The following is a 14349-nucleotide window of genomic DNA, read 5'->3' as shown; positions in this document are numbered from 1 at the left end:
CAGTGCGGTGAACTCTCTCGGCCACCCTACATTGACTCACTGAATGAGATTATTTATATTAGAACTGTATAAAAAACTATTTTCACAGAAATTCATTTTTTATCGGTTAATGGTTTGTAAAACTATTCTTATACAAATTACATTGAATGCAAATATTTATGCATAGTAAACTATTTCTAAGCAAATTGTATCGCATTGTCCCACTGAATAGTATGCAAATATTTAAGAATGGTTTAACGAAAAATTTTCAGAGAAATTCATTCACGAACAAGGCTCAATAGCAAGAAAGGCTAGCATTTCAAGTAACCTTTCTTTTTAGTTCTTTATTTATAATCCAATTATAAATTCGTATAATACATTTTCACAGCAGCTAAGCAGCGTGGCTTAAAACCTGTATGATCTGCCATTTGTTACCATCATTCTTGGTGCTCGGGGGTCAATAACAAAAGAGACCCATGAGACATCACACTACAGTGACCTATATAAGTCCACGATTGCCGACTCTTGCATGGGAGCTAATTATGATTCCCTGCATTGTTTCATTTACAGCTCAGTTAGATGTCGGCGCTATGTTAAGGCGCTGAAGGGAAAGCATATGGGCTCCATAAAGCAGAGCGGAACTTCACACAAATGATTCGTTGCAAATGGAGGAACCTCTTTAGAAATGCAGGACACAGAATATAAGCCATTATCGCAGAACATGACAGTAATCCGGGTGAAATACTGGATGTGTAAAATCAAATACCGCTATCACATTTCAGATACATGCAGGCTTTCTTCAAGAAGGAATGCTCTGAAATAATGCATAAATTACTGATTTTATAGTAAAATATTGCAACAAATGCAATGTTTTCAACTAAATAGCTCTGCAGTGCTGTCATTTCAAAGACATAAGGGTGTTTTGTCTCTGTAATAACAAAGTGAAATATTAATCAAAATAAAGCAGCACAAAGGCTGATTTTCAATCGTTCGACTTCTCAGACTCTTAATGAGATGGGGCCGACTGTCAAAAAGAGCAACCCATATTTGAGCTTGTGTTTTAAAGCAAATGCGTAGCAAATGAAAGTGGCGGGACTGAGGACCTTCTATTTAAAAAAAAAGAAAGCATGAAAACAGTGGTAATTCCATGTAGATTTGCAGACAATGTGCTCAATTGAGGCAGAGCTTTGAAGGCTAAGAGTTTCACAGACTTGACTTCGAGCATGTGTGTATTTTTTTCTAGCGGCGAAAAGACAGTTTGTGCACAACTGCTAAAACATCAATAATGTATCTTCGCTCTGTGGGTCTACACAAACCAATTACTCTCTGCCTTGCCAACAAAGATGGCCACATTTGACAAACAGAGAGCACACTTTGTTTTCCTCAACGCCACTCACGTAACCGGGAGGCACATTTCAGGAATTTAGAGGGTCTGAGAAGACCACGAAGACCTTGAGACTTCAAAGAGACAGTCCAGGCTTTTAAACATCTGACATTTCGGCTATGCAGACAGGCCCACCTTTCCCTGCACCTGTTTTTCCCTTTCTTTCAGCCTTTCTTTCTCTTGAAATGGCTTTGACTGAAAAAATAAAAATAGGCCACTTCTTAGGTTTAACTGAAATATTCTTATAGTCTACAGAAAAAAGAAAAAAAACTAATAATAAAAATACTTGAAAATAAAAATTTTATGATAAATCCACATGACATTTTTAAAGTCAATAAAACTTTTGGGGGAAAAAATGTCTAAAAATGTAGTTTAATAATTTAAAAATTATTAAAACAATTTTGAAATGTGATGTTAGTCACTGACATAAGCAAAAATAAAAAAAGTGCATAAATATTTATAAATGCATATTTATAAAATAATTAAATTATGTATCAAGATGGTACATGGTGTTGATAAAGTGATAAGGTGATATTCCATGCAGAGCTTGAAAAGAAGATTGGTAGTCTCACAGGTTTATATCTCAGGGCGTCCCGATAGGAGCCAAACAACGCAGCCTGAGCATGCAGAAAAGCACGAGCCACCCCACTGCCTGTAGCGGTCGACTGCTTTTTCAGCTTACTCTTCAGACTGGAGACCTAAAAGAGAGAAAGAGAGGGAGAGAGTTAAATTAACACCTCTGAAATAGGTGGAGGAACAGGCAAACCCATTCAGAGTGTGAAGTGTCACATTTACAGGTCACCCCCCGCCCTAAAAACCAAAGAAAGAAATAAAGAAAAGCCTTCTATCTCTCAAGAGCACCTGCTGCTCTGTTAATTGAAGCAATAGTGCCGTGTGCAGGGGTGGGGCCAGAGAGAAAAATGACTTTGGCAGATAATCTTGGTCTCTCTTACCCTTCTCTTTCTTACCAGTTACTTCCTAAATCTCGCGACAAACATATACTTTCATTATATGCTTTACAATTATCTGCTACTGGTCTGCTTTTGGTTCCTTTTTAAACCGAGTCTAATGAAAATCCAATTTTGAATTAAATTGGTTCTTTATTTTTGTGGGGCTTAAAAAATTTAAAGGTGGAAGAACGTAGCATCATTAAAAGAATGATATTCTTAAAAAAATTGAAAAATGAGGTGTAAACAGTGTTGGGGAAAGTTACAAAAAGTAATGAGTAACTATTGTGTTACTCAGTTACTTTTTATGGAAAGTAATGTTACGTTACTTTTGCGTTACCCTTTCTCACCTGTGCTGGTCTTGCTTGTTGCAAACAAAAGTTCTATTTGTGGCATAGGTAAAGGCTCTTTTACACCTAATGTGAAATAAATAAGCTTCCAGCTGAAGGAAATGCAAAGTCATGCCATTCTGGATTGCAGAATTAGAGGACGCAGGAGAGCAAAGTCCAATACTCTTAAAAAAAAAAGGTTTAAACAATTATGATGTTTAAATAAACATTTTTGCTTATTGGTACGGTTGAATTGGATTATTGAAGGTCAGCAGCAAAGACATTGGTTAATAGAGTGAGATTAAATACATAAAGTATATTTGTCTTGTTTAACATTTAATTACTGCAGGTTTTTTATAATATTCTGAGAAATATATATTTCTGTTATATTTGTATCTGTTTTGTGTAAGTGAGATGAGTAAATCAAAGTAGTTTGCGTAACTTTGAAAAAGTAACTAAAAATTTTCGGTGTAAATTTTAAATAAAGTAATGGGTTACTTTACTCGTTATTTGGAAAAAAGTAATCTGATTACGTAACTCAAGTTGTAACACCCCAACACTGGGTGTAACAAATATACAGAAAACATTTTGTTGTCATATGACAAAAAAAAACATAGAAAAGGGAATTAGAGAAAGCAAAGGTTAGTTCATGAAAATGTGATCTTATTTGTAAATGACCAATAAGCCAAAATAAATATGCATACATATTTATAAATGTATACTTATTAATAAATAATATAACCAAAGAAGTATTTAGATTGCATGTCCCCACCAGATTTTTCCCCATACTCCCAAGCCTTCTGTATCAAAGCATCCAAGCCTGTCACGAGACACAGCGGTGCACGAACACATGGGGATGAACCATGAAGCGGTGCTTGATCCAGGTAATCTAAGGTTAACCAAATTGATTACATATTCTGTGGCGCTCATAACCATCTGCTGGCAATTCATTTGCACGCCTGCAATTGACACTGAACAGTGTGCATATCAATAATCAGTTTAGATTGCTTCATCAGGGAAGATCAAGCAAGGACCATAAACGGGAGCATTTAGGCAGTCCACAGAATACCAAGAGGCAGTTCAGTTTAGAAACGCAGCAAAAGCACGGTGTATAAAGGGCGTATTGCCACTGACCCTTTTGAATGTGGAAAGATGTTCACAAAATGTGGCATTCTTCATATCCAACAAGTTTAATTTTTGTTGTCTTTTGTTCTATTTGTCCCTATTGGGATGCATCTCTTCTTCAGAGTCCCTGAGCTGATATGGCGAATACTCAGAAGCATCAAACTGGAAGTTTAGCGGCGTTAAATTAACAAGTGTCATCTCCATATTCACACTGGCTAAGTGCTTTTATGTTTATGTAAAGTTGGCGCCATATTAATATTTCATGTTGATGCGTTGTCTTTTTTCCCTCACTTCTCTCACTCTCCCCAAACAATCCGTTAAACAGTCTTCATTTTTGAAGAATCAAAGAAAGCAAAATGCCACTCAGGAGAACGTTCACCATACCCACTGGGCAAATAAGAGGAGATAAAACAAAAGGTTGTGCACAAGAATGTCTTCAATATTTCTGAATTAAATGTAAGTGTAAATCTAATTAAATAAATGTAAATAAGGTTACTTAACATTTATTATTTACAATTATACACCCCCTCCCTCCCCCCTCTCTCACTTATACTACTGCTAATGCTAATAGACACACAGACACACTGATGTGAGCATGTAAGATATGCTACTGCATAAATAGACATGCATAGTTCCAGTAGCAGATCTAGGCAGGTGGAGCTGGGGGAGGTGGAGGATCTCAGATGAACTCTGACAGAAGACTAGCTTACAGCAAACACTTAAATGTTGAGCAAGTAATCTCATTGGCTGCAGGATCAGCAAAGGCCAACCAGCTTGTGCCATGCGGTATGATGATACAGTTAACTAAAATGCATTTTTTTCCTCTGTTAATACTCGATTCACAAATCACGTTCACAGATAATGCTGGTGATACACTTCAATTTAATAACTGGGCGGCACAAGCGTGGCCAATAATTGATCAGTCAGACTAATTAACTTATACTTTGAGTAACGTTAACGAGATGTGAGTTGGTGGGGCATCAGAGGGGAGCTTAGCTCTACAGGTGATAAACCTATTTGGCAGTGACATTTTTTAGTGTAAAGTCATTCAGCCTATAATCTGATCAAAGGGAGAGTCCCCCATTGGGTCCAATTATAACTATGGTATTGTAGGAGGTGGGTAGCGAAGTGGGTAGCGAGGGGCAGGGGGGGGGGGTTGGGAGATGACTTATGTTGAGTTATGATATTCATAATCTATGCAGAGAGGCCTTTCCACTATAGGTCTTCTCCCCATAGCTGTGATCTTTTCAATTTACATCAAGCGAGGATGGCTGAGGATGAAAGTGCAGCCTCCGACTCGCTGAGCCCGTCGAGGGCAAACATAGGGCCTCATTAAACTCTACTGCATGGACTCCCCAACAGGGTTTGAAGTGCGTCAAGTAAAGAGCACGGGGTCAGAGGTGGCCCTGAAAACAGATCTCCATTTAACTCACCAGCTGGAGATGATAATTAGCAGGTGCATCACTGTCTCCTGCTCTAAAGGATGATACCATGGAGATCTGCTCTGCGGTGGGCTTCTATTATACACCGCGAGTTTCAACAGAACACCACTTCTGAGACGCTTTTGCACACGCACACACACACACACACACACACACAAGTCTCTCCTCGAGAGCTGAGCTGTTTATGGTCAAGGGATTTTAATTCATTGAACTGGACAAGCCGCAGACAGGCGCTACACACAGTCATGTCCTCACGCATATATTTTACACTTTTTCCAGATTTATAAATGGAGATCTGATGGATTTTACAACCTGACTGGATATTTATAATATATATATGGAGATTTTTTTAAAAATATATATGTATTTATGTATGCATGCATGTATATGTAAAATTAAAATTAAATAAATAAATAAATATATATATATTAAATAAGCCTGTATGATGATACAATTAATGTATAAATGATTATGATAAATATAAGTTAAAATAAAGAAGTAAAAAATTAAATGACCATTTACAAAGTTATTCTAGACATGTAAATAAATCCGCTTACAATATTGTCAGGTTACATTGTGACCGTTTTGGAGTATGGCTGAAAGACTTTTTTTTTAAGACAGAGGGAAAAATATGTTTTGTTAAGGATTCTGTCCAGGGATGGAAAGCCGTTGGGAGGCAATTAGAGGACTACAAAGAAAAAAGAAATAGATATGAAAATCTTCTGCTTTCTTTTGATGTGCAATAGGCTGAAAAGTAAATGTACACGCAGACTGAATTCACATCCTTTCAGAAAAACACAAAGACAAAGTGTATTTCAACCGTAATGCTAAAGGAAACGCAGGTCGGTGCCTTGTTCTTAACACAGCATACAATTAGGTAAAAGAATAATTATGTAAATTAATGATTAATTTAAATGATATACCTTAGTATAAAAATATAACTATTTTAAAACAAATAAACAATGCTTGCAAAGTTTAGTGTTTTTCTTAATACACTGCATACATTTAAAATAAATAAATAAATACAAAGTGTATAACTTAAATGTAAAACTAATAAAACAATCATTATCAATCTTTATAAAAGATTAATAAAAGACTATCATTCTGCGTTTTGCAACGTTAGTGTCTTTTTCCTAAAATGCAGCATGCATTTAAAATAAATGAAGCAATAAATAAATAAATATAACTTAAAATAAAATAAACTTTTATCAAACATAAATCAAATCAAATATATTTTTTGTATTTATCAGACAGTTAAATAAACAAGTACCGAACTGAAAGAAACACCAATACAAATGACCACTCAATAGTATTCACTAGTTAGCATTCACAAAGCAAATTACTCCATCAATCACTGCTCGTTTATATGCTAACATAAGCATGCTGAATGCGCAAGTTATTCGATTTTGGTATGTGGAAGATGTAATGCAAGTTTGTACAAAACGAAAATATGCATTCAGACACAAAAAAAGACTGGACATTTTTGAATGTAAATGTGAAAGTAAACCTTTGGTTTTTGAGACATCTGCTTTTGATTTTAGTCTGACAGTCTGCAAAAAGCGCCAATCAAGTACAGTTATTGTTCATCAACAGACCAATAATGGAGGTGCCTTGAGGGCTGGACACTGCATTAGTCCACTCGGGCCGGAAATGAGCCACACCTGGTCTGCCCCGTCCCACACACTACGGCACGAAGAACTGATCCTTTAAGAGGGTCCTGAATGGGCTTGATTTGCGATACCCTGAAATAGAACGAGCGCTGAAGAACGCAACATTCCCACTTTCCCCAAACAGTAATTGTTTGGTGTGTCAGCTGATGTAGTGCTTGTTTTTGTTTTCTCTCGAATTCCAATTAAACACCATGCCGGGTGATCTCAGAGGAGGTGCGCGGATATTGCACTCTCTCTGATTAATTTGTTAACCTTCATTTGGTAGCTTAATATACACGAGGTGGGTGTGCAAACTTGAATTTTTGCTGTTGATTGAGAACGTAAACGATCAAACGCAGGAAGTACAAATATAAGTTGTGTGGAAGAGACGAAAAGGGAGACAACCGGAATGACACGAGCAGCAAAGACAGCAAAACTGGAAAAGTAAACAATAGATCTGGCGTAACTTGAACAGAAGTAATAAAGTCAAAAGGAATATTTTATCAAAACAGTCTCAGGATTGATACAGGACCTGTGAGCAGAGAGAATCGCATCCAAATAAGATTGCAGCGCTGTTGGTAGCACAATGGATTCATAATTTTCTATTTTTAGATCGTTTTAATGACTGCACAAGTAAACACCCCCCATGCCCCGCTACCAAATCCAATTATAATTGAATAAAATCCAAAAAGCAACAGTTTCACAATGTTTAGGAAGGAAAACACCTTCATTTATTTGTGAGAGAGAAAAATCTCCTTTTAAAATAATTTCTTTTCTTTCTTTTGCAAAATCTACAACCACCCATCATTAAAATCTCCTAAATATTTATAAATTCAGTTCTTGATGGCACTAGAAAAACTTGAGGACAAACACCTTCTAAAACAAAGAAAATCTAGTTAAAAAAATAAAGTTAGCACGAAGGATTACACTAAAAAGACATCAAAGTGATCTTTATTTTAATGTTTATATAAATGGTGGATCGAAAAGACATTTTAATCTCATTTTCACACATTGTACAAAATAAAAAATAGCACTAAATTTATTTTGAACCCTCGTGTGACACTTTCGAAAAGTGTGGTGATTAAAACTGCAACCCAAAAAACACAATACGTGGACTTTCAACCCCGTCCCATCTGATGTTTCCAATAAAAAGGCATGTTTGAAATCATTCTCAAGCGTTCGCCACATCCTTTCTGAGCCGCTGCAATTATTATCTCTATTTGTAAAATCCGTCGGTGTGTGCAGAACGGAATCGCTACTGGCGTGGTAGCATTTCTAATAGTCAATAAATCTAAAATATTATGTGTGAAATTGGGAAAAACTGCCATTAAGTGACAGACAGCGTTGAGCACAGCATAGGGTCCCGTCTGAAAAAAGGGCCAGGTAATTCAGGACAACTGTCACCCCTGACCCGTCTGAGAGCGGCTCTAGTGGTCAGACTCTCTGAATAATAAAGCCCACATGGTTAAAAAAAATGCCTTCAAACACTTAATTAGATGAATCTCAAAAGGTTCGGCTTAAATCAATAAAAGACTTGGGAGGAAAGAAAAGAAAAAAGAAACGCTCCAGGGTCAGTTATATTCTATTTTGCTTTATAGTTGTAAAATGCATTGATTTTTTTTAGAGGCCAGAAATGCTAAAATCTCTGAATAAATGTGTATTTAAATAATGAAAGTAAAAAAGTAAATCAAATTAATTGATTCAATTAACTTCCATCGATTGGCCCTTTTTAAACACCAAATTGCGAGACACTTTCACCATGTGACAGACTATTTAAAATGGAAGGGGGGGGGGGGGTAAACCCAGAGCGTTTGCTCAATTTAAACATATTCCTTGAGTTATGAATTTTAATATCCCCAAAGGTATGATAACCAGAGAAAGAGAAAAATGAATTTTTGCGGTGATAAATATATTATTGTAGGTGACATTTACATTCAGGTGGGGTAATTTAACATGATATGCAGAATACGTTCTATCATTAGTCAATGAAAAATTGCGTGAGAGGATCAAAGCAAACATGAAGCTGCCACTTAATTTATCACGCTACGAAGACAAAGAGGTTTTTTCTTTCCCCTCCGTCAGTTTCAAAAGACCCGACTCTTTTTTCTTTCTTTTTTATACGACGCTCTCGGTTTGCAATTTAATTTACAAATGGGATGCCAGTGCTGAGATGGCATAACAGAACAGGCTGGCTTTTTCTGCTTGGACAGACAGCAGCGGGATCCACCGAGTCATATAGGAGTGTTAAAACACCCCCCCCCCCCCCCAGCAGGACAGAAAAAGAGAACGCGAGAAGAGAAGAGAAAAAAACAAACACGTTTCTTTATGTTCAAAAGGACAGATGACAGACGTGTTTCTGACCCTGACGCTGGATGCACTTCCCTTTTGCACTGACCGTGCCACCTAAACATTAATTAAAGGGAGAAATCGCTGGCAGGTGGCAGAAAAGCAGGATCTAATAATTGGCCCCCTTCTTCCCCGCGCCTTCAGAAAATCTAGGACTTCTAGCGAGTTGTGCCACTGGGCAGAGAGAAAGGGGAAGAAAAAGATTTTTTTTTAAAAGAGATGAAGGCAGGAGTTTGAAATTCACAGAGATGGCTGGCGAATTGAGACAGTTGCTTAACGTCACAGGGCAAGTTTGCAGAGAGTGTTTTTTGGGGATTCACGGCAGCGTCTGCTAATGATGAGAGGACAGAGGTGCGGTGTGTTCCTCTGACCAGAAATAAACTGTTTGTTTAAATGTGCAGGTGGATGAAAAAGAGCATGGGAGAAAATGGCAATCCTATTTGTGTGTGTGATTTTGAAACAGTGTGCTTAGAACAAAATAAAACTGTAGAGAACGGAGAACGGTAATGTATGTGTGTGTGTGTGTGTGTAGATGGGTTTACTTTTGCTACTTTAGGCAAAAAAATTGTTCCGAGAACTTAGTAAAATTAGGGGAAACTTACCCTTTAGAGACATCCTCAAAAGTAAAAATAATTCTTAAAATAAATATATAAAATGTATATATTTTTAGAAGTAATTATATATTAGTTATATATAAAAGCTCATTACTTAGCTCTACTCTTGAAATATATATATATACACATACACACATCATTTGACAAAGCCTCCTTTTAGGGACATTAGTCTTCATTTGAAACATGGCTTCAAAAATAAAAATATTTTAATATTTAAAAATACAAATAATTTTTGGAAGCTTTATGGTTAGTCTGTAATAATTATAAACGTGTATATATAAAAACAACAGAAGTCTATGGTGAGTCCTTATTTAAATTCCTAGGTAAAGGTGTGTGTTGTTGTGGGACACTCACCACGTCACTGGGCAGCTTGTGCAGATCGTCTGTGGGGCTTTCCAGGGTGTTTGTGTCCACGTTCAGAATGACCACATCCTCCAGGGATCTGCCCTTTACTCTCTGGAAACGCAACACACTTTGTTACACACCGTCCTGACTATTCCCATGTCCTGTGACCGTTTAAATAACTTTACAATTTGATAAATAAATCGTAGTTTATTTAAATAACTTGTATAAACTTTTTGCGACAAAATTGTGAATGGTTAACATAAACTGTAAACATATTTTCACAGTGTTCATTTCCAGACTACTGATGAATCTCTATTTAGAGAACATAACATTTTTTTCTTTTTTTCTTCAATGATGTCAAAACCTCCACATAAAGACTAAAGCAGGAAAGATTTAAATAGATTCAATTAAAAATGCAAACACTAGATTCTCATAAATGAAACCACATGAAGCTTATAAATTACGTTCTTAAAAAGAACTACAACTCCAAAAACATGTAGACTCACAGAATCATTCTTGTTTGAGTGTCAAAATGTATGAATCAATATCAACACAATTTAAAAAGAAATCATTTATTACGTTGTTTGTGAATAAATGACACATTAAAAAGTTAAAGCAGTAGATCAAATGTTACAAATAATTTTTTATATATATGTATAAAAATATTTGAAACATTTGCAACTATTTTCAACTAATAATATGTAACACCTAATCAAATAATAAAACTATTCAGGCATGTTGAATGAAGCACCGTGTTGAGCGGCGTAATGCTTCCACACAATGGTAGTCACGGTAGTGGCGACAAATCCAATAATTATTCCTCCAGTGCAGGTGGGGGAAACAGCCAAGTGTGTAAAAAATTTCTGGTTTGTCATTTTTGACAGTCGCTGCTACGGCGGCCCATGTGCTGATTTGGTCTAATTACGTGCAGCCGGATTGGGGAGGGAGGGTTGGGGGGGGGGGGGGCTGTCAGCGGGCGAACGTGTGATAAACACCAGCACTGGCGCGACTGTCAGCGCTATCAGATCTGCGCATGAAGCTATAGGTCTACCTCCAACCAACATGCCATTTCTCAATAACCGAACGCACCATCTCTTTGTTTCTCCGCCGTTTCACCGGCTCATTCATTTCTCTTGGGCGCCCCGGGAGATGAAAAGCAAAAAAACAATGTGTCAATTTTTTTAGGTTTCTCGGCGCTCGGTGATGATGCATCAAAGTAGATGGGCGTTATTAGCATCTCAGATGGTAGGAATCCAGAAGAGCGGTTGGTTTTAAATGATGTGTGAAAAAAAAAGTAAATAATGATGGTTTATGTAATATTGACTGGTGTGCTGATAAGGCTGATGAACGGCTGCTGACGGAAGATTTATGTGACTTACCTCTAAAAGGCTGAGATGAACTCCGACCAGATATGGCATGGGTGCACTGGGAACAGAGACGAAACGCAGTCATTAGCAACATAAAAAAGCTTTATTGCACTTTAAAAATAGTCATAATTCAAAAAATGCATTGTTTTCTTTCCTACGCGATGCAGATACAACGTAAAAATATTCAAAACGCAGCCGTACATATTTCAGAACAAATATAACACCAGGCCAACAATTTAGAACGAAATAATAATAAACGAGGACCACCGTAAATTGACATATCTTTGACGCAGCATGCATCAGGAGCTAAACTTTAATGGCATCCTCGGCCGTTTCCCGGACCGAGCGCGTTTGAGCAGTGAAGGTGATTAGTGTAATTGGCGAGCGTCACTTTTGAGTTTCGGTGCAGAGCAGGGCTAGGCAGGGCCGTGTAATTAGATAGGTTTGGGTAGCCGCTACAGTGCTCGCTCAATCAGGTTATGTGGCTAATAAGCTGCAGTCTCCCTCACTGGATCTGTTAAGGCCATAGATTTAACTGACATGCAGGCATGCTGACACGCAGACACGCACGCACATGCACGGGGTGAGCCCTGTCACGTCATTGTTTTCCATGAGTGTAACTTTGTTATGACAGCCTAATTCCCATCATTTCTAATAGCGTTCATTATGAGCGATTGCACAGCCTTATAATATGATAATGCTCTTTTTTTGTATAATTAGATCGCTAAAATATGATAAATCACCTCGGATGACGGTCCTGGAGTGGAAAACGGTGCTACTCTTAAAGCTGAATTTATATCAATGTTGTATTATTCGACCACAAATAGTTTCTAGTGTCAAGCATGGCAGCACAAGTCTGTCAATTTAAGGGTATAGGGTGTTCTGCTAGCTATACAGCAAAGCTGTAAGTTAAAAGTGTGGTCACGGTTTCAGCCCACAGTTGGCATACGGAAATCAGCCTGCCTCTCAACCCGTATATCTAAAGAGTAAAAAAAGAAAAAGTAGATTGCATGCTGGACTTGGCGTGGTGGCATTAGTGCTAATAAATCATGTCCTTCATAAACCCATTGAGATCCCAGATATGGTGAAAGATATTTATTGGGATGAGGGGTATTTCAGAAAGAAGTATTGCATGTTCAGAAACTCTATTTTACTGATGGAGCGATAGAGTATATCGGCCAGGCCAATTAATTGCCTAAAGTTTGGACGAATTTGGAGACTGTACCTGCTTGGCCGATTAACAGAAATCTGACCTTTTCAAATTAAGTTGATTTTTAAGTGAAAAATTATTTTAAAATTTTGTAGACAGACAGACAGACAGACAGACACAGACAGATAGACAGACAGACAGACAGATAGTCACAGACTGACAGAGATAGATAGATAGTCACAGACAGATAGATGGATAAATAGATAGATAGAGTCACAGACAGACAGACAGACAGTTAGATAGACAGTCACAGATAGATAGATAGATAGATAGATAGATAGATAGATAGATAGATAGATAGATAGTCACAGACACACACACATACATACACACACAGATCGATAGACAGACAGACAGACACAGATGGTCACAGACAGTAACAGACAGATAGATAGTCACAGACAGACAGATAAAATATAGACAGACAGATAATCAGACACAGAGAAACAGACAGTCAGATTATAGACAGATAATCAGACAGACAGATTATAGACAGAGAGACAGATAATAGCTAGACGGATAGATAGGCAGCTGGACAGAAGATATTTCATTAATCTAGATAGATATCTTTTTATTTATCTATCTGTCAATTTTTTTTTGACATTTCAATACATATTGGCTATATCTGTCAGTAGGCAGAAAGAAACAAAAAATGTTCATAGACCTGACTGCCAAATGTTTCTGCCGCCTATTGCATGCTCATTATTAAATATTTTGGCTTAAGATGATAATGGTTTCGACATAGAATGCAGTAATATCAGCTTCCAATGCAATCCACAGAATTGCACAGATTTTCCCCAATCAGTGCACAAAACTTGGATTCCATGGGTACTGTCAAGATTTGATTATGACGTACAAATCTAACTTCAATGTAAAAGCTGTACAAATTCACTCGAAAAGGCCTAAAACATAAAAATCATACAGCTCTAAAGCTCAAACATTGACAGCCCAAGCTTGAGTGAGATACAAATAAGACATTTGTGTTTTTAGGAGTGCAGATGAGCTCTTACCAGCAGTAATCCAGCAGGTGAGGAGGAAGTACAGGAATGAAGATGTGCTGCCAGTGCATAGGGTAGAGCATGGCGGTGGACCCTTGCACGCATGCAGTTAACTACGACAAGAAAAAGAAAAAGAAAAAAAGACTTGAGCTTCTTCATGTGATGGGCTCATCTATGAATACCCCATCACACTACAGGGGATTGTGTTTATTGCGGGCCAGGAGAGCAGGCTGTATAGTTATTCTTTTTATCTAAACATCACAAGCTGATTAAATGTGCTTTTTTTGGTTTTCTGATGTTAACAGCACAGGTTCAAATCCAAAATCGGGGCATCAATCAAGGGACTAAAAATACACACAAGGTGTCAAATGTGCAGCGTCTCCAGGACGGATACAAAATTAATGATGCTTTATTACGGTTATACACATGCACACAGTATACAATCTGACTCTACAAGAAGCAAACACTTAATTATATCGCTGGTGTGGATGTTTAATGAGTCAACACCCAAGTGACCCCTCACCACACCCTGATTCCCCCTCATGGCTACCTAGCAGTTGTAATGACCTGTGTGGCACACGCACACACGCCAGAGCTTCCTCATCTTCCAGATT

At 37.4% G+C, this 14349-nt stretch overlaps 1 protein-coding gene across 2 annotated transcripts in view; it reads right to left on the bottom strand.

Moving 5' to 3' along the window:
* dennd1b (DENN/MADD domain containing 1B) overlaps window positions 1-14349 on the bottom strand; it is a 99634-nt gene that overhangs the window by 25660 nt on the left and 59625 nt on the right. For both annotated transcript variants that reach the window (XM_077226663.1, XM_077226664.1), the window contains 4 exons: window positions 13748-13848; window positions 11540-11585; window positions 10170-10271; window positions 1936-2061 (listed from right to left, as the gene is read on the bottom strand). In XM_077226663.1, the coding sequence (XP_077082778.1) occupies window positions 1936-2061; window positions 10170-10271; window positions 11540-11585; window positions 13748-13848 (375 nt within the window). The remainder of the gene's footprint in view (window positions 1-1935; window positions 2062-10169; window positions 10272-11539; window positions 11586-13747; window positions 13849-14349) is intronic.

The sequence above is a fragment of the Siphateles boraxobius genome, unplaced genomic scaffold (assembly GCF_051911475.1).
Source record: "Siphateles boraxobius isolate OS27281-9 unplaced genomic scaffold, OSU_SipBor_1 13, whole genome shotgun sequence".
Taxonomy (NCBI): domain Eukaryota; kingdom Metazoa; phylum Chordata; class Actinopteri; order Cypriniformes; family Leuciscidae; genus Siphateles; species Siphateles boraxobius.
The sequence above is the reverse complement of the archived record's forward strand: the minus strand, read 5'-3'. Positions and strand labels throughout refer to the sequence as shown.